At 38.0% G+C, this 20,166-nt stretch overlaps 1 protein-coding gene across 8 annotated transcripts in view; it reads left to right on the top strand.

Moving 5' to 3' along the window:
• The window catches only part of LOC139135755 (orphan steroid hormone receptor 2-like), a 28,600-nt gene extending 13,936 nt beyond the window's left edge, over window positions 1–14,664 (top strand). The window contains exons 2-10 of one of the 8 annotated variants that reach the window (XM_070703436.1): window positions 1,886–2,226; window positions 2,553–2,730; window positions 3,032–3,211; window positions 6,941–7,075; window positions 8,043–8,379; window positions 9,120–9,359; window positions 9,891–10,030; window positions 10,395–10,532; window positions 10,899–14,664. In XM_070703436.1, coding sequence (XP_070559537.1) covers window positions 1,909–2,226; window positions 2,553–2,730; window positions 3,032–3,211; window positions 6,941–7,075; window positions 8,043–8,379; window positions 9,120–9,359; window positions 9,891–10,030; window positions 10,395–10,532; window positions 10,899–11,179 — 1,947 coding nt within the window. In that variant the 5' untranslated portion in view covers window positions 1,886–1,908 and the 3' untranslated portion in view covers window positions 11,180–14,664. Of the gene's footprint in view, window positions 1–1,885; window positions 2,227–2,552; window positions 2,731–3,031; window positions 3,233–6,895; window positions 7,076–8,042; window positions 8,380–9,119; window positions 9,360–9,890; window positions 10,037–10,394; window positions 10,533–10,898 lie in introns of all 8 variants that reach the window. The other 7 variants (XM_070703435.1, XM_070703432.1, XM_070703431.1 and 4 more) reach the window with 7 other exon arrangements.
• Window positions 14,665–20,166: the final 5,502 nt, after the last annotated feature.

Here is a 20,166-nt window from a genome sequence, read left to right as displayed (position 1 = left end):
TGTACTTTTACCTTTTACATGTGAATGAACATCTGATATGGCAATTGGTATGGTGATAGCAAGATGGTAAACTTTTTAGGTAAAGAGGTGCGACTTTAGAGTCCACATTACAAGACAATAGAAACAAATGACCTGCTGCTCCAAATATAACATGATTTACAAGACTATCTAGATTTGATTCTAGCTTCTACCAAATTGTCATAAGTACTGTACTGCAATGATACAAGGGATTTGCCTGCTGGTGAGAAATTCAAGGGGTGGATTTCAGAAACAACGTTCTTGCTTCAAAGACGTTTATACTGTATATCTGAAGTCTGTGTAGATATGTGACTCTGAATCCACCCAAATAATACCAGTATTCTCCATTAGCAGATAAAGAGAAGAGTGGCAAATTTACATGAAATCGCATAATTTGCATTATTCTTTTGTTGTGAAAATGCATTCTTTCGTGTGATAATTAATTGACATGTTGCTCCAAAGAAAGAAGGGGGTGGGGGTGGGCTAACCCCTCAAAATATCCTTTTGGAGAATCCATAATACCTGTGAATGCTTGTGGGCATCCAAAAATATTCAGGACACATGTGAAGAGCTGCTGAAAGTTGCCATCATGTACAATACGTGTGTTGGCTTTCAGCATGTTACGTTGATTTACTGTCTGGTTTTATCCAGCTGCTGTCTATGGACTAGGGGCAATAGAGTGAATCTGAATTTGTGAGGAGACATTACGTCAACTGCTTTTTTTGCCATGCTTGGGGAGATCTTTTGAGTTTCCAAGGTGATATTATATCTATAGTGTGTTTGCATTTTGGGAAGTGTGACCACTGTCCTGTTTAACTGTGTGAAACAGAGAAACAAGAGTTGAATGTTTGCGATGTCATTAACCCTACTGCTGTACTAGTATGTCATCTAAGATTATCATTTATGCATTCCCTAGGATTATCGAGAAATATGGTCAGTGTGTGTGTAAAACTGAACTCGTCATGCTTTGCTCATATACTCATCTTGAAGTTTGTCAGACCTTGCTGTGTAAACAATTCCAAGTGGCGTCCAGGATCATGTAATAAATCTCTTTCATTTTCATTTCCCTGTACGTATAGTTTCATAGGGGTACAGTCTTTGGAATGTGGTATGCCCCAATGTGCACTCTGCTGTCATTATTGTTCATACTTGTAGTTAAATTATTTCAGTGTGAATTCTTCCTTGCAGAATGTACTCTGTATTGTGAATGTCTGTTCTAGTTACTCACTCATTGAACAGTTCATAGGCTTGACAGGAAACATGCAGTCATATTTTCAATCCATACATGCCCTTGTATGATACCAGCTCAGTTCATGATCTATTATGAGTACTTTGGAATGTTATGCTGGCATGCACTGTTGAAATGAATATGTATACTACAACTACATGTTAGGCTGGTGTGAGCTCACACTGAATTCTACATGGCAGTCGTGCAATGAATTCTATACAAGTTTGGAGTTAGAAAGCTGGTATTGCCAGGCATAGTGACAGTGATTGAATCACAGTATACGCTGCTCTACTTACACACAGCAAAAGTCATTAAAGCAAACATAAACAGAGTTTAAAATACGCTACATGTATCAACAAACAAGAACATAAGCGGAGGTGACAACCTGGAAGTTTCACGGAACACATAGATGTGGCAATCAAGTGTCATGTTCTAATGTCATCTCAATTGTTTACGTTTGAACTCCTCCTTAGAGATTTTCTTTGCATTTAACCTATACCATTATTGCTTCATATTAAATATTTTTCTAAGATTAAATAACTCTTTGTTCAGAGTTAGTGAAATGGTTGTGCTTTAGTGCTACCTCTATCCAGTCATGATTGTGTTGTTAACATGCCCTGTACTTTCTCAACATTTCAGCTTGAAGCGGTGGATTTCAAGCAATGATGGAAGGAACACCGGTACAGCTGCAAGTACAGCAGTCACCTCACCAACCACAGCAGACCATACAAGTACAGGTGCAGCAGCAGCCGCAACAGCAGCCGCCGCAGCAGCCTCAACAACAGCAACAACAACAACAACAGCCACCACCACCACAACAACAACCACAACAGCCACAGCAGCAAGGTATGCAACATGCCACGGTGGCTGTCACTACGGTGGCGTCCAACATTGAAACCACTACTGCTGCTGACACTTCAAGGGAACTACAGAGTGCTGAAGGGTTGACCAGGTTGCGTCAAGAAGAAGTGATCACCAAGGTAATGCAAAGTTTTCAGCTCAACTTTGACCTCTAACCTTTGATCTCGGAATAGAATAGAACAGAACAGATGAGGGAAAAAGTTTTCATGTTTTGTTCTGTGTGATGTAGCTTTGTCACCATCTGCATCACAAGTACAGTATCCACTGATAATTGTACTACTATCAAACATCAAAGAATTTGCCAGCTTATGTGAAGAAGCCAGGTCTTTCAAATAGTATGTATGGAGCCTCTGCAATAACATTTTTAAATCTTCACCATCTCTGTTTTCATGTCATCCTTCTGTTCTGACGCTGTGAAAATATATTTTGATAATTTTTTCTGTAGGTCATTCAAGTACCCCAAATACAAGTTGTTCAGCAGCCATCTGGTCAAGTGCAGCATGTTACTCTGCAAGTGCCGCAAGTTGGACAGCTTTCCAACATTCATCAGATCCAGCTCACACCTGACAAAATAAATGCTAAACCCATTGAGCTATGCGTTGTGTGTGGCGACAAAGCCTCTGGTAAGGGGACATCCATTAGCTACAGATGCCAAGTTTTAGCTTTGTTTGTTGCGGTGTGTGGGTGTGGTGCACATACATGTATTAAGTCCTGCCGTGTAAAAGTGTTTGGCAGAAACCGACCGGAAATGGTTTGAATGGGTGGGGGGACAGCTTATTGCAGTTCTTGCCTTTGAAACTGTAGCATGACCTTAAAAATATTTGATATAAATAGAACAGGCATACTAGCTTGACAGGACTTCCAAGGGATTCAACCAATGTAAAAGTTGTCATCCAGTTTATGATGTTTTCAATCTTTTTGTAGGCCGCCACTATGGTGTCGTTAGCTGCGAAGGCTGCAAAGGTTTCTTCAAAAGGAGCATCCGTAAGCAGCTGTGTTATACTTGCCGTGGTGCCAAGGACTGCCAAGTGACTAAACACCATAGAAACCGTTGCCAGTTCTGTCGCTTACAAAAATGCTTGGCTATGGGGATGAAAGCTGAATGTAAGTCACCAACTAGTCTAGGTGATTATTGGCTTTTTTTAACTGTTCTAATAAGTAAATTTAAAGTACAAATGGCTTTATAGCTGTGATTGACAACCATGCTGCCTCACAATCATATGCTTTAGCCCTTGGAATAGAGAGAAAAATTTCATCTCTGGGCAGTTAAAGAATATGAACTCATGCATGTTATGGATATTTCGCTGAACCACGGCAAGGCTAAAATGCCTTGTAACAGTTAATTAAATTGTGGCATGATAGTAATTTGAAGAAACAAATATTTTGGGTTGCCCAGAGCAATTTTTCTCTTAGTTCCTTTAGCTGTATTATAGTGTGTTAACTCTAGCACAAGGACATCTGGAAAAAAAAACCCAAGGAAAACGTTGAATAATGTCAAGCATACATTTTGGCAAAACTGATGTGAAACAATGATATGTTGTTAAGGTAATATGCGCCTCGAAAGTGAAAGACTTAAACTTTTGCTCAAACCTTCCTCAATGAAATTTTCAATCATTCTCTTACCAAACCAAGAATAACAATCAGGGGTCACCGTGCAAACTTTGGTACTAGAGAGACAAATTACCTATGATTTCCTGATATTTGAAATTCAAAATGGCCGCCATCCCTATGATGACTCTATGGGGAAAAATAAAGTTTTCGATTTTTAAAAACTAAGACAGTGAAAACTTTTCTTTTATCAAGAGCTTTAAAATGAGCCCCACAAAATGGTAGGTCAGAAGAGCATTGATAAAATTTGAAAGCCTGAATTTCTGTCCCAGAGGCGCGTTCTACTTTAAGTCAGGTATATGGATTGAAGTTCTTTTCTTGTTCGATGTAGACATTTTTAGATGTGCCTTGTCATGGGTAAACACATTTTTGCAAACACATATTTACTGTACATTTGCAGTGACCACTTCATTGTTATTTATAAATCTGCAGTAAACATATTATCATGCAATTTTTGATGCAACTTGTGCTCTCTATATACCACATACATGGCCTTTTCCCACCAGCAATCAGTGCTTGTGCAATGCTTAGACTGTCACATGTATAACTGCTGCGTTGCATTCCCAAAAGCCCTATGTCAGTTCTTTCAATCTTTTCAATATTGATAAACTTTACCATCTCACGAGACAGTTTTGATTAACAAATACTGTCAAGGTTTGTACTTAAGTGGTCTTTGATTATAAGAAGAGCACCACTGGATTGTAAATGGCCAAAGTTAGCGATGTGTAACATGAACCAAAATAAAAATCTGTACAGAATTAGTTTGTTGAAGAACCACGCATTCAGGTGTTAGCATTTACATGTAAGGACTCTGACAACACTTTTATGAAAATGTCAAATATATGTTTTGGCAATGCTATGACTTGACAGTGCCTGAGAATGATGTGAAAAATTGCTAGCATTAGGTTGGGGGGGGGGGGGGGGTTCTGTGATCAAAGTTCTCTCTGTTTTTGCTGTTGACTTTTTGCAGCAGTTCTACATGCGACATTTAAAAAGTATTATCTGAGATTTAGAGAGAATACCATAAGGCAAAAATTCACGTTTTCCTGCTACAAACTGCTATAGAAATAGTATGGTGATCCCCCCAGGTATTGACATTTGGAGATGTTTATCAGTCGTTTTACAGAAACAAAAATATAGCAATTGTCTATCTTACTTTGATATTACAGTGTGCCTTCATGATTTTTACGTGTCTTCTTTGTAAATGAGTTTCCAGCCACAAAATAGGGTCAGATGTGTGTTATGTGTCCACGAAAGAAGGATAAGGCATCGTATTCCCTTTTATAGTGCATTGTGCAGTCTGAGAAGTGTTTCCTGTTACTGCCATTGTGGTATGGTCAGCCGCTGCTGTCATCTTGATTCCATTACTCCCAATTGGCTGAACAGTTCTTGGTCGTGCCCCTTTCAGTAAAGTTATACAGCACAGTCAGATAGTAACTGATGGGGAAAGCACTAACCAGTTAAATGTTACCATGGAAAGGGCAAATTATCAACCCCTTATGGGAAGAATATTTCAGTTTCTCAGAAATCAGTCTTTGCTGGTTGTTAGAGTGCACATATTCTCCCACACACTTGTTTTAGCACTAATATTGTTGGATGTATATAGAAAATTTGACCTGATCATTAGTCATACTTATATTTGTGGCATATACTTGCAATTCATTGTAATGTTTACTTATATTCACATTTCACACAACCCTCTCTGCCAGGAAAAAGGGAGCGTATTATCTTTAAAATAAACAGCCAAAACCAAGTCATTCAATGAAAAATACTTGATTATCCTAGCTATTTGCTCTTACTTTAACAGTTCCAATGTTTGTAGGAGTTTCAGGGTTTAATGCAGTTGACAAAGCAAACTGATCAGGTTTTTCCGCTCTGCAACATGTAGTATGTTTAACCTTTTGACTTTTCACAAATAAAAGCCAGCTGATGTCATGATACTTGCCGCAAGGCTCTTTGTGCATTGTTAAATGTCAGGTAGTTAATCTGGTTTGAATTTTATGCCGGCATTTGTTTACTTTGAAACCTGAGAAAAATAAGTAAAAATGATGTCTTCCTTCAAAAAATGAGAAATACCATCCACATATGCTCTACACTTGTAACTAAAACTGGAATAAGGTAGTGACACTCAGTAAACCAGTGAAAATGTGATGTTGGGCTGGAAAAAGATAACAAGTTTAAACTGTTCACTCCCAATCCCTTATAGCAGGTCCACACTTTATTTGGGCCAAACCGTGGGGTTTTACCACCAAGGTTTGGCCCAAACCCATTGTTATCAATTATGAAAGTGGATCTGTTTACAGGGAATTGGGGATGAAAAGGTTAAACCTGACCTCGGTTCAGTATCAATAAAACATTTTCCATTTTCATGTGTTATTTGGCAGATTTATGTCTCTTTGACATATGTTAGGACAAATGTCTATAGACTGATTGTAAAATAAGGTAGCCACGCCATGCAAACTTGAGGTAGCCTTTGTGTATTTTCGTCAAAAGTCTATTTTGGCAGATCCCTTCATTCACAGCAATACACTGTATATCTTTCTGACACTTCATTACCCATGTCACTCTGATGTACAGACACTAAAAATGCAAAATTCTCTTGTAATTGTTATCCTACGCAGATTCATATATGCAGTTTGTTACCAGAAAAAGACTTGGTTCTAAAAAATCACCCCAAATAGTAATGCTTGAATGTCACGGCTGTACAAATACTCAGTTAAAGCTATCGCTAAATAAGATTTGTGATTGCAATTTTGAGGACAGATTTCTGTTGACAGAGGGAATTTGGTAATAATGTGAGATTGATGGACATTTGTCATGTGACTTTTCCTTTTTTTCTGACCATGGATGGAAGCCTTACCCTTCTCTTCAGACGTAACAACAGTGTTTATGTTTCATTGTACATTTTTACATTCCACATTTGCATGACAAAGCATACACATTGTACATATTGTGTATATTTTTTGTGAACAATGATGAATATTAATTCTCTTATCTCTCAAACGTTTTGTTTCCGGTGTGTTCTTGATGGCGTATAAGCATTTCCATGAGCCAAAATGTGTGTTGTTTGTACGCAATACAGTTCAAGTCTTACAATTGTGGCTTCAACTGTATATTGAGGTACAGGTAATAAGTTCACATTGGGAAATGCCCGTATTACACTTCAACCCCATTTACCAGGCTCAAAACTTTTTGGGACATCCCGTATTTCAAATACTTCTATAGCTGTGCAGTGTGAGAGAACTCCAATCAAGTCAAATCGTGAGAAGTCGCCCGGAAACTGTGCCGCATCCACTGAAAAGATATACATCCGCAAGGACTTGAGGAGCCCTCTGGCTGCCACACCGACATTTGTAGCACGTAAGTTTATTCTTACTACTTCAATAATTTATTCAACTGGTTGTGATCGTATACAGTTGTTCATTTTTGATGTGTTATTTCCTCATGAAAAGTGTAGGTTATGCAAATTTCGTGGAATAGGTAGCAATATAATAGAATGATCAATGACCAATCTTAGATGAAGGATGATGATCTTCCAGTTCTTTTAATGCCATATTTCACTGAGTAATGTTGTTATCTGCACTGTTTCAATAATTAATGCAGAGATTTCTCCAGGATGTGCAACTGCACAGATCCCCCAGTCTAATCAAAATCCTCCTTAAAACAATCACAAGTGTGGGACATGTTGCCCTTCTACAATGAGGTTCTGAGATGATGATTTACACAGAGTATTTATAGTAGCATTCCACTTCATGATAACACCATACAGCTGATGTAATCCACTAGCACTACATGTAGGCCAGTAAAGTTATACAAGTTTCCTATCTGCAGAAGGATGTGATACTGCTGAAAGACTATCAAGTAGAGTTTGCCTCCAGATGACAAAATTTTGAACTGAAATGGCAAACTTTTGAATGGCAAACTGTTATCTTGATTCTCCTGTCAGTATATCCATGCATGTACAAAGCAGTCACATGCAATTTTTGAAGGTCTATTCATGACCTGCCTGTACTTCTTGAAAATTGATATTATTTGTGAAAGGTCTTTTCAGCCATCACACACGATCCTACATAATAAGTCTGAAGTCATATGCCCAGTGACTTGATGCTACATGTATGTCTGATTTTCCTCAAAGGAGGTTATCCTGTACACCCCCATTTTCCTGTAAACCAGTCCACAGTTCAAAACAATTGGTTCAGGCCAAACCATAGTAGTGAAAGGGTTAATATTAAAGATGATCTTGAGAGGTGTGCGTGCTTCCAGAGAAAAACTGAAAGGAAATGATCTTTGATAATTGCCTATTTATTTTACATTTTCTCTTGTGTAGTTGACAAGGACAAGCAGCATGTTGGCTTGTTTGACCAAGGTATGCTTATCAATATCCAAGGAAACAGCCCTGCTACTGAATCCAGCACAGCCAACACAGATCTGAGCACCTTAGCCAACGTGGTCACCACCCTGGCAAACATGAGCAAAAACAAAGAGGGCAGTGTGCCGGAGCCGGCTGGGGAGAGCACACAAGTCGCCAATGGAGAATCTGGCACATCTGAAATACAGGCATCAGCTGAAGCCGTGAATCAGATCTCGAAAGCCTTTGACACTCTCGCTAAGGCACTCAACACTCAAGGTGAAGCCACAGAAACTGCCAACACAGTTGAAGTGACGTAAGTTTCCCGCTGATGACTTTTTGAAATTATTCAGGTAGTCATACTTATAAACAGTAACACTCTCCATTCTCTTAGTGCACAATCTCAATGTGCATACTGTTGTTTGACTTGCTGAAGATGTTTAAAGTAATACGCATACTAAACCGTTGGTACAGATTCATGTCTCAAAGTCGTTAGTTTTGTCGTATATTTTGTGCAATTTTTTGCATCAGTTTGGTTCTACAGTGTATTCTACCTTATAACAAAGAGTTTTCAATATCAGGAAACATGGAACAGCCGTCAGAAGTAAACACAGCTAGCAGATCATAGATGTTTCATTCACACTACCTCCATATGCCAGCTGGAGGGATTGTTGCTAGTTTTCCTCAGTGTTGTGTCATGCTTTCAATGATGTGTGTATGCAATTGCATAGCATATTTGCCACATGTTTTGAGGCTTATCTTAAACGATTTTATCGTCTTTATTAAACCCATTGCTTTCGAGGGTGTAGAAACGAATTACTACATTACCTCTGTGTCAAGTTTAGACACTAATTCTTTGCTCTTATATGCAATTAATATGTCCCCAAGGGACTACCAATGCAAATTACTGTAAAAACAATGTTACAATCTTTGGCATATACCGTTCCTTTGTTTATCAGAATGTCCAGGTAAACCCTCGTAATATTCCCAATGGTATAAAAACAAAGAGCAGTCTAAATTCTTATAATATTTCTTCCTTTTCTCCCATTTTCCCAGTACATCTGATTCTTCAGCCAATGGAGGACAGGGTGATGCATCGGAATCTGCTGGGTCCTCGGCTGCACTCATAGAACTTGACGGTCCGCTACTTACTGATACACATTTCCAGTTCAAACTGACAACGCCGTCGCCAATGCCACAGTATCTCAACGTACACTACATCTGTGAGTCTGCCTCGAGGCTCCTTTTCCTTTCAATGCACTGGGCCAGGAGCATACCGGCATTCCAGGCTCTTGGGTAGGTATTCACTCACTGGAAAAAGGCCAGTGTTTTCACTCAGATTAACTTATAAAGAAGCGCTGTTCAGCAGCGATAATCATTGTAAGTTTTTAGATCATCCTAATGACTGTCATATCTAGTCTCACGTTAAGTTTTGTTGTTTCCAATGGAATTGTTGACACCAAGTATGATATCAGTATTGTAAAGGTAGCAGGACTAGATGACCATACGGACAATATCTCATAGTTCTACATATTTCATGTGTGAAGATGCTGATGATGTTTATAAAATATTGGTATATCTGTTAAGGTATGTGTCCAGTGCTCTAAATTTATTCTGTGAGAATATGTCTGTGAAATGCACAGTTTGACATGATTACAAGGGTAAATTTATGGAGTGTTGCCAATGTAATGTAGGTGGAAAGAGTTTGTAAGGTCTATAACGTAAAGTAACTGGCAGTCAATATGGAGCTAGGACAAAAGTTTTAATCAATTTGCCTTTTTTGTTTGTTTGTCTATTTATTTGTTTGTTTATTTAATTTGATTTCAGACAAGAGTGTCACACCACAGTTGTTCAGAAGTGCTGGAGTGAATTGTTCACATTGGGGTTGGCCCAATGCTGTCAAGCCATGGCACTGTCCACCATTCTCACCGCTATTGTCAATCATCTTCAAACGAGTGTACAGCAAGGTATGCGTAAGTATGATTTCCTAAAACTCAGAGACATTCTTTAGTTTAGCGTTTGTAAAACCTGGTCATTTACTGTTTGCAGTATATGGAAGGTAATGTGGTACATCCCATCTCAGACATACCTAGTGTACCCTCTTATTTTGTGACATTTCATAACTCTTTGAGTCACTGCAGGAATTTGAGGAAATTTCTTCATGTCAGCCATGGAGCATTATGTATATGGAAGATGCAGTATTTTCCTGTGCTGCAAAGAACTTTCTAAGAATGAGTCAGCTTATGTCAACTTTTTGTGCAAAAAGTATTTACTTATTTGTCATGTGTTTGTTTATTTATTTGTTTATTTATTTATTTGAAATCACTGCAGATAAGTTATCAGCAGACAGAGTAAAAGTTGTGATGGAGCACATCTGGAAACTTCAAGAATTTGTCAACTCAGTGACAAAGCTGCAAGTGGATGCCACTGAATTTGCCTACTTGAAGGCAATCACTCTCTTCAGTACAGGTAAGAGAGACGTTGGTGTTATCAGAGGAAAGGGAAACAGATTTAATTACGTCAATCAATTATCTATTGTATAGTCAATCAATTATATAGGCTACACATTCTAACTCAGACAAACATTGACTAGAGTACAAGACCAGCGAATTCCTTTTCTTTCAGGGTTTATTTGGCACCAAAATTTCATTTGATGAATATTAGTGAGATGTGACGTCAGTAAGACACTGTGCCATTCCAGGATGGATAACAGTGCCCTTCACTGGATAACTGTGCATGTATTGTGTGTAGTTATCAGCTTACATGAAACCATATGCAGCAGAGTGATTCATTTTAAATCTGACAACACCATCATATTGCCTTTCATATTTGCAGATCATCCAGGCCTGGTGAATTCGAGACAAATTGAGAAATTCCAAGAGAAGGCTGTGCAGGAGCTGCAAGAGTACGTCAGCAGGGCATACCCGAACAGCACGGACCGTTTCCCAAAGCTCCTGCTTCGTCTACCAGCATTGCGTCTCCTCAACCCAAGCATTATGGAAGAGCTCTTCTTCGCTGGGCTGATCGGCAATGTCCAGATCGACAGCATCATCCCGTATATCCTTCGAATGGAAACGGCAGACTACAACACACAGATTGCCATCCAACCGCAGTAGACTGAAGCAGACAGAGGGAACAACCGCCAATCCAACACTGAATTTAACTTTTTTTCCTAGATAGCATTTTTGATCAGAAGAAGTCATATGATGGCAGTTTTTTGATGATAATCATTTTTTTTCTTTTGTAAAATTTTTGTTTCTCTGGAGATCTTCAGAAAGTGGCAGCTACTTTCAAAGCTGTGTTTCAGATTCAGTGATGGACTACACATCTTCAATCGCAAACCAGTTTGTGGGAATTCTTACTCGATAGAATATTGTGTAAAAAAAAGTAATTTTTAGTCAAAAAATTCTTTGATGGAAGGGTATTTGTAAAGACTGTACCATAGCCAAGGTTATACATTCTTGAATCCGTAAAATTGGAACGAAAAACAAAGGCAAAAAAATAGTGAGGCAAAGACTACAGGATTGGAAGAATTTTTCTTATCATTGTCCTACTGAATATTCCACATGATATGTTTATCAGAAAAAAATTGTATCTATTCAGTTTTATTTCTCTATGTATGTCGTTTAAAATTATATTCACCATTTAGAATATTTAGAGATTGAGTGCGTGAGGTTGCACTTTATGTCTTGAGGGCGCACTCGTGTCTTGAGGGAGCTCTTCATATCTTTATGGCACTCTCCATATTTTGAGTGCTTGAGGGCGCACATCTGAACTTCACAGACATGCCAATTCTTCATATTTTCAATGTTGTCCATACTACACTGTAATTTTTTAAAAATTCTAATGGTTAGATAGTTGTTTATGGCTGAAATGGAGTGCTCAGAACTTAAAACCCTCACATTGAAAATTTGTTGGCTATCCTGCAGGACCTTGCAAAAGTCCACATGTTTTAAATTTTTTAATGTCTTGTGTTTGGATTAAATCTAAACATGTAAATTACATAACCCCATCAATCATGACAGTCAGTTTATAATTTGATAAATTTAAGCTCGAAATATTTCAAGCCATATGAATTCACTTGATCATAAGTATATTGACCAATCAACTTAGACTGTCTCATACAAATGCACCAATCAGCAGGGACCTTACACGGCTGCTGCAGGCTAGCAAGTGGATATAATGATAAACAGCATGTTATCAGTCATTGGTTGTACAAAGGACTAATTCTTATATATTGTGACAAAAGTATGAGTACATGTAACTTGCTTTGTTTTCTTTTATGGTTGTATGACTGTGAAGTTTGTTTCCCCCTTAAAAGGTGAGTTCTTTATTATGATCCTGCAGAACAGTTACTGCAGCAGGTTATGAGAATTGCAAGATTTGAATTGATCATATTGAGCAGTATTTTAGACCCCATAATTTTACCCCAAGGGAAAGGTCAGAAAGGTTGGCATGGGTTTGAACTTGCAAACACAAGGGGAAAGTCGTTTCATGTTAAGTCTTTTTTTTTTCAATTCCACAAATAATGTGCGAACAGTTCAACCTGTGGAAACAGCTGTGTAAAAATGTTTTAACAGATGATGGTATACACGGCAATGTTGATGGAAGCCTGCTGAGGTACAAATGAAAGTTTCTATTGAGCGCAAAGACAAAGGTTGCAGATTACAATTCAAAAAGTTTTGCTTGCAGTCTGCATTGTACAGATTGAAGGCTTTGATGTGTGAGCTGATATTGTTTTTTGTCATCCTTGATTCCACTGCTGGCCACCAATCTGCTTTACTGCAAAACTTTCTGGAATACTGTAAAACCCTGAAAAATGTCACTCAAAGAATTTTTGGCTCTGTTGCAAAGTTGAACTAAATTGTGATTTCTTTGAAATGATGACCTCTGTCCCCCCCCCCCCCAAAAAAAATTGTAAAGCTAATCATCCCTGTGACTTAGTACCAAGATGGTTGTGCCTCATCTCCAGATACCTCTTACAACAATTTATGCTTAATTTTCTTCACGTACCAGCTGGTTCACACCAAGTCAACATCCTCACATCCTCAAATAGTTCTCAGAAATTTCAAAACCAGTTAAACAGGTTGATGGTCAGCCATACAGACAGCTACATCCCTTGTTCTTTAAAAAGGAAATATGATTGTAAACTTTTATCCAACAAAGCAATTTTTAGTGTGACAATACCACAATTTAAGTCTGATTTAACAACACAAGAAGACATTACTGGTGATCTTGCCAGTTCTTACCTGAAGTAGCAGGACTTCATGATTACAGTATAGTTGTCAACATTTGCCTCAAACATGGTGACATTTTAATACTCCTCATAACATCATTGCCATCATCCATGACAAGTGTCCTATTCCCTGTGAATGATCTAGTCCTCTGTATTTAAATATGCCATTGTAAAAATTCTGCATTATCTTGCTCAATGAAAGGCGTTTCGTCATGTCTTCAGTTTTAAATTATTTCCAGTTTTTTTCCTTTTCTTTGTTTGTAATATGTAAACGATTTGTCATTCAGAGTTGCTTTTAGTTCATGCTTTTTAAAAAAATGAACACTGTACAGACAGTTAAGAGATATTTGTGAATGCTTGCAGAGAACTAAACATAAAAAAATGGTCTAGTAGGATTAACTTAACCAGTACTGCTTTTTACAATCAGAATGGTAGACATAATTCAAGCCATTGCATAGTGTGCTAGTTAAGACTGATCGTGAAGTCTGTTATTTTTCATTATTAGAACATATTTTTATCAATCTCTATTTTCACTTTAAGACAGGAGTCTCACCTGTGTGTTTGCATGTCTACTGCACAATCGGTAGACTGGTTTGGTGTACAGGAGAAAAAAGCCCTAACACTTTTGTCGCATCGTGTCATGGCTATGGATCCCATTTAAAATTTTGGTTTCAGTAACACCGTGCATCACTCATCCGCCTCGCTCAACGAAAAATACCAGAATTTCAAAACTGCTTCATACTCACTGGAAATTATTATTCGGATGGTTGGTAATATGCACTCACACAGGGAAGAGTACCATTGTATTTGCTGTTTCAAAAATTACTATACTGCCTTGTTTTGTCCTCGTGTAGTTGTACATGGTTAGGAACGGTTTATGATATACATTTCACACATACAGAAGTAGTGTTTCTATCCAGTGATTAGGAACTGTTTAGAGAAAAAAAATATGAAAATACTTGAAGAATGGTTGTGGGCTATCCACAGCATAGCTGTGAATATGGAAAATTGTCATGAAATTGAATCATTAAGTTCCATTATATTTAATACATTGCTTTTCACTGGTTTTGATTCTTAAGGCTGTCACATTTTAACCATGGTTTATACATTCTAGTGAAAAGGGGGGTACATACTTACCAAGAAAGTCTTTATTCAAAACCTTAAGAAGGAAAATACACTGACACAGATATAGACACACACAGGCACTCACACAGACATACACTTACTTTGTTTATCAATGATACATGATTAAGGATGGTAATGTGTAGAGAGGTGAAATGTGTATTTTGGAAATTTTATTTGATATGGGCCTGTACTTTGTATCTCAATTGCAGTGTTTCAGTAAATGTCCCTTTTGAAAAGCAAGTTCTGATGTCTGTGTGTTTCTTTCTTTCATTGGTCGTAGTTAGATGCTCTTCTTTGCTACTATGGCTGATAGATTCCATGATAATAAACAGTTCTTCTGTGTGGGTGGCTTCCCGTGAGTAGGATCAGGAATGATTCCCATTTTAGAGTTTGTATCAGAGTGTGTGTCTGTCAGTACTTGCGTAAGTAGTTTTGTGTCATTTCATTAGAAGCTGGCATCAGAGATATTATTGTCAGAATGCAACAATATTTGATGATTAAAAGACAGCCAGTGCATATACTATTTTCAAATTTAGGAGAGAATCATCTTTACATCTTATCATTTTGTCAGTTGAATCTTCTACAAAAAGGGTGTGTACATGTTTCATGTATTTGGTTCATCAGAAAATATAAGAACAATTTTACCCAATTGCCAGGATGCTACCATTTATTTATCATTTTATTTTAAATTCAATTACTAGACTGCTTTACCTCAGAAGTACAAAGTAATACAATATTACGATAGTATGAAGTGCACCTAAGGCCATGCTTATACCTCCTATATCAAGCCACATTGGGTATTGAAAGCCATGGATTGATTGGAAAAGAAACATGTTTAACTCGTCAAATGAAAGCATAATGCTTTCAGATCTGTCCAATTTATTTTATTTTATTTGCTCATAAACAGCGCCATCAGGCAGCCACTTAAAGACAAGAAAATAAAAAAAAACGATAAAATACACTAAAATTTAAACAAACAAAAAAGTACTCTAAAATAAAACAATGACAAAAACAAATTAACATGTCTTTTAAAAGTTGAATGAGATTCTTCAAAAACATCGAAATCGCAAACCTTATCAATCAGATCATTAAAAAGTGACGAACGTCCAATCAGGCCATTTTTTGTGACATCACTCTACAATAAGGGATATGTTATAGAGGTCTATGTCTAGCAGAGTATCTTGGTACGCATAGACCATAAAAAACCTGTACAACCTGTAGAGTCATAAGAAGATAAAAGGCATATACGCACAAACATACAATCAAATAGTTTCCTACGTAAGAACAAAGGTTGAATTTTAAAAAGATTGCAGAGCAAGTTATAGTCACAATTACACCAAGAAGAAAAGTCACTGTGACATCCCTGTTTATGATGTAAATATCTAAGAAAACGTTTCTGAATTGACTCAATACGGTTTGCCTGACTGTCAGAAATCGAATTGAAAATGACTGTATTGTATTCTAAAATTGGACGCACCATAGTAATAAACAGGTGTCGAAGGACAGCAACGTGAGTAATCAAATTAAAATTGCGTTTAATGAGACCAATTATGTGATTGGCTTTACTTACAATAGAGTCAATGTGATGAACAAAAGCGAGTTTTGAATAAAAAATGATACCAAAATTCTTAATGTGAGAAACATGATCGAGCAAACAATTATCCACATGGTAATTAAACTTAATAGGTGTCTTTTTTAAGGTGATGGTAAGTACCTTACATTTACTGGCATTCAAATCTAAGCGCCAAATTTTTGACCACTGAACAAGTTTATCTACAGACTTTTGTAAGTGCTTGCTATCATCAAGAGTTTTAACACGACTGAAAAGTTTGGCATCGTCTGCAAACAGCAAAGACGGATCCGAACAGATACAGTCATCGGCAAGTCATTTTGGCCCAAGAATGGAACCTTGTGGCACACCGGGATGTTATCTTGCACCAAGTCGAGGCTGCTCCATTTACTGAGACACATTGCTGCCTATTATTCAAATAACTTTTTAACCATTTCAGAATATTCTGATGAATGCCAAAATACTGCAATTTGTACAGCAGGAAAACGTGATTAACTCTATCAAAAGCCTTGCTGAAATCTGTATAGATAATAACAAGTTGTTGTTTACTTTCTATTGCATCAATAGCATTTTTCACAAGAACAGCAAGATTGGTTGTGCAAGAGCGCTGTCGAACAACTTGAAAACCATGCTGTTTTGTTGTGATAACTGGACTAACATGAGTATAAATATTAGCACAGATTAGCCCTTCAAACAATTTTGCTATAGTTGGAAGCAGCGAGACTGGCCTATAATTACTGACCTGTTCCCTGCTTCCAGACTTGTGTATTGGTATTACATTTGCCCTTTTCCAGATGTCAAGAAAACACCCCTGAGAGGGTGAGGTTACAAATAGCTTCCAAACTGGGACTGTTAGTCCAATCGAACATTGTGATAACACATGATTACTAATATTATCAGCACCCTGAGCCTTCTTTAACATTGATATTTGACAACAGGTCATACACCTGTTCTGTACTGATTTCAACATTTCGCATAACCTTGTCAGAAAATTGTGGTACATCAAGATTGGTAACATCAAATGTGTGGTCTGACTTAATAAAGACAGATTCAAAATAGCTGTTGAAGAGCTCAGCCTTACTTTTTTGATCAATGGCATTAAGATCAATATACTTCATTACGGGAAAAGAAGTACTACTTATTGAGCGTGCCCTGACCAAGGACCAGAAGCGCTTATCATTATTTAAGATATTATCAGCTACAGTATTAATACATGTATAAGTTTTGTATTTAGGCCTACTCTTGGACAATTTCTTAAAAGTTGACCTCCTAATACGAAATAACTCAATATTATCACATGATCTATCATATTTCAAACGTCTGAATGAAGCCTACCCAGTCGTCCAGACAGTGTTAAATTGGCTGATGTGCAGTCCTTTTTCAGCTCCTCACACGGGTTAATTGCAGTCCCAAAGGCAGAGAGGTGAGTCCACAAGACGTGTGAATTGACAATGTAACAGTGCAAATCGGTACATGTAACAACGATCCTCAGGAACACAGTATCATCCTTTATCAATGAACAATGTCGCTCTTGTTATATTGGAAATAGATAAAATGGCACAATAAGTCAATGCACATGATTTGAAAATAGAAGCTCAGCTGCACCAGCCATTTTGTTCACCTTCACATTCATTTTTTGCTCACGTGTGAACACGTGAGCATATGTCGCAGCGATGTCTGTCTGTCTGTGTGTCTGTCTGTCTGTCTGTCTGTCTGTTGGTCCATTTTCTCAAAAACGGCTGAACGTATTTCAGTCAAATTTGGTAGACATCTTCAGAATTCAAATGGCTAGAACTGAAAAGGTTTTGGTGGGCGTGGCTGGGATATTAATGAAGTTATGAAAGTTTTAATTTTTCTGTTACGCCGCGTATGACAAGTGAAAACAATCGACTGTTTGAGGGCGCTGTGAAATGTGCTTGTCCAGGTTGGCTACAGCTGGATAGCACTGGTTTCAACCACGGTCCCTCCGTGTTGCAACCTCGTATTGAACATTAAAAATATGATATTTTATTACTCATACAACTCACTATTCAAGATAAAATATCGTTTAGCAAATTAGCTTTATCCTTGGTAATTGATTGTTTCCCTCGCTGTTCGATCGCCAGAAATGAGTACATACGTTCTCTACCTAGCCTCATGGCATGGAAGTGCTGATGAATAATAACTTTGGGTCAAAGGTATTGAAGTGTCCAATCAGGTTCGTGCACAGAGTCCAAGGCCATGACCTACTTCATGTACTTCTGCACTGTTTTGAATTTGCTTCGCCAAGAAACGTGTTCGTCACTGTCCATAGAAGTATGTTTGCTCTCCTTTGAGGTTGTTTGTGAAACAAATTCCGGGATAGGCCTTGGAATGCATACGATCGGCTTCGCGGCAGTGCATGTAGCTAGCCCTACGAGTATGACGAGAGTGTCCGGCTTTGGCTACGCCGCCTCCCACCTCCGGTAGGCGGCGTAGCCAAAGCCGGACACTGTCGCCATACTCGTAGGGCTATGCATGTAGCGTACCATGCTTGTGTAACTGCCGAGCTCAACGTGCATTCACGGTTGATACTCGTGTACAATCATGATGTGTTCAATTCTGATGAAGATTCATAAGTCTTACTTTTGCAGTCTTTTTTCCGTACGATAATCCCGACAATACGTGTTACTGTTAGACGAGGTGGCCATTTTATGATAAGTTTCAATACTGCACAGCTACATAGCGTCACTATCGTGTGATCGAGGTACAGCGTTGTTGAACGGGATACAGAAACTCTGCAGAGGGAGAAACGATCGTTGACATGAACAGTCAATGTACTTCAGCACGTAGTCCGCAGATAGCGGATCGAGAAAATAAACGTGTCCCAGTAAATAACGGAATATTTATGTACATTAACTCGATATTAATCAAATTTCCAGCTCATCGCAAAAAATGTATTGCAAAGATTAATTTGTCACTGACAAATACTGCACTGTATGGAAAAAACAACTTCAAGTGGTATTACCCGAGACAAACACTTGTGTTGTCAATTTTGATTTCATTTCATAAACTTCATACTTCATCGAGTATCGTGTATTTCAGCCTTTGTGAAGCCATTTTATTGATATTTTCAATTTTTGTCTTGGCTTTGTTGTGGAACATGTTGAATCGTCTCCGTGGACATGTAGGCAAAAGTGTGACGGGGTCGAAGTGACTTGGGTACCTGGGGCCGACCAAAACCAGTGTGAATTACTGGGGTCAAAGCGGACAGCGGCCGGGATGACGTGTTCCCCAAGCGAGCTACCTTCAGAAGTCTGTTTCATCGCAAAAACGTCAACTTTTAAAACCCGTCATTTATTTACTGATGTTATTCTCAGCATCACAAACATATACGCCTCTGCTATGTATCACAGCAAATAGTTATATTTGAGCGCCCCGTAAATGGGATCCTCGTTTTTTTGCGAACCCGGAAGTGTGTCTTGCTCAATGCATTTCCTACCCACAGCGAGGGAAACTGCCCGCGTTCCCATGCTCCCATGCACCCTTTTTCAATGCCAGTGCAACGCCATCTGTGCAAAATTTGTGGTGGTATGCTCCCGTGTGATGGAAAACCTCTCTTATTCTAACAATGACGTAGTTGACTTTGGACTTCGATTTCGTAAATGTGATGTCCATGCAGTGAGTTTGGGTTGGCGCGCTTATAATGCAATCTTCGCCCGCCTGCGGTCCGATATCCCGCATTTATTAGCGATATTTATCTGTTTTGACTTGACCAAAGTTGGCAAAACTTGCTATGTACATTAAAGATACTATGATACAAGATTATTGAAAGTCATTTGACATTTTTTTCAGCCAATTCCAATATGCATATTTAATGAACCTTCCAAATTAGGATATATACTGGCATTTACTTGATAAAATTTGGCGAAACATGCTGTGTACATTGATCATTATACCAGGTTATAACAGTATTGAAAGTCATTTTGCATTTTCATGTCAGCTAATTCATATTTGCATAAATAGCTAACAAGCTTTCACGGTTTGGCATATAGAGCTTGAAGGACTTGACCAAAGGTAATTACACATGCTATATTGTGATACAATGACAGTACTCAAAGAAATTAGTTATTTTTATTTCAGCTAATTACATATTTGAATACTTAATGACCTTTAGAATTGATCTGTGGTGAAATTCATTGTGTTGATCATAA

This window comes from Ptychodera flava, chromosome 6, assembly GCF_041260155.1.
Source record: "Ptychodera flava strain L36383 chromosome 6, AS_Pfla_20210202, whole genome shotgun sequence".
Taxonomy (NCBI): domain Eukaryota; kingdom Metazoa; phylum Hemichordata; class Enteropneusta; family Ptychoderidae; genus Ptychodera; species Ptychodera flava.
This window is presented reverse-complemented; position numbering and strand designations above follow the sequence as displayed.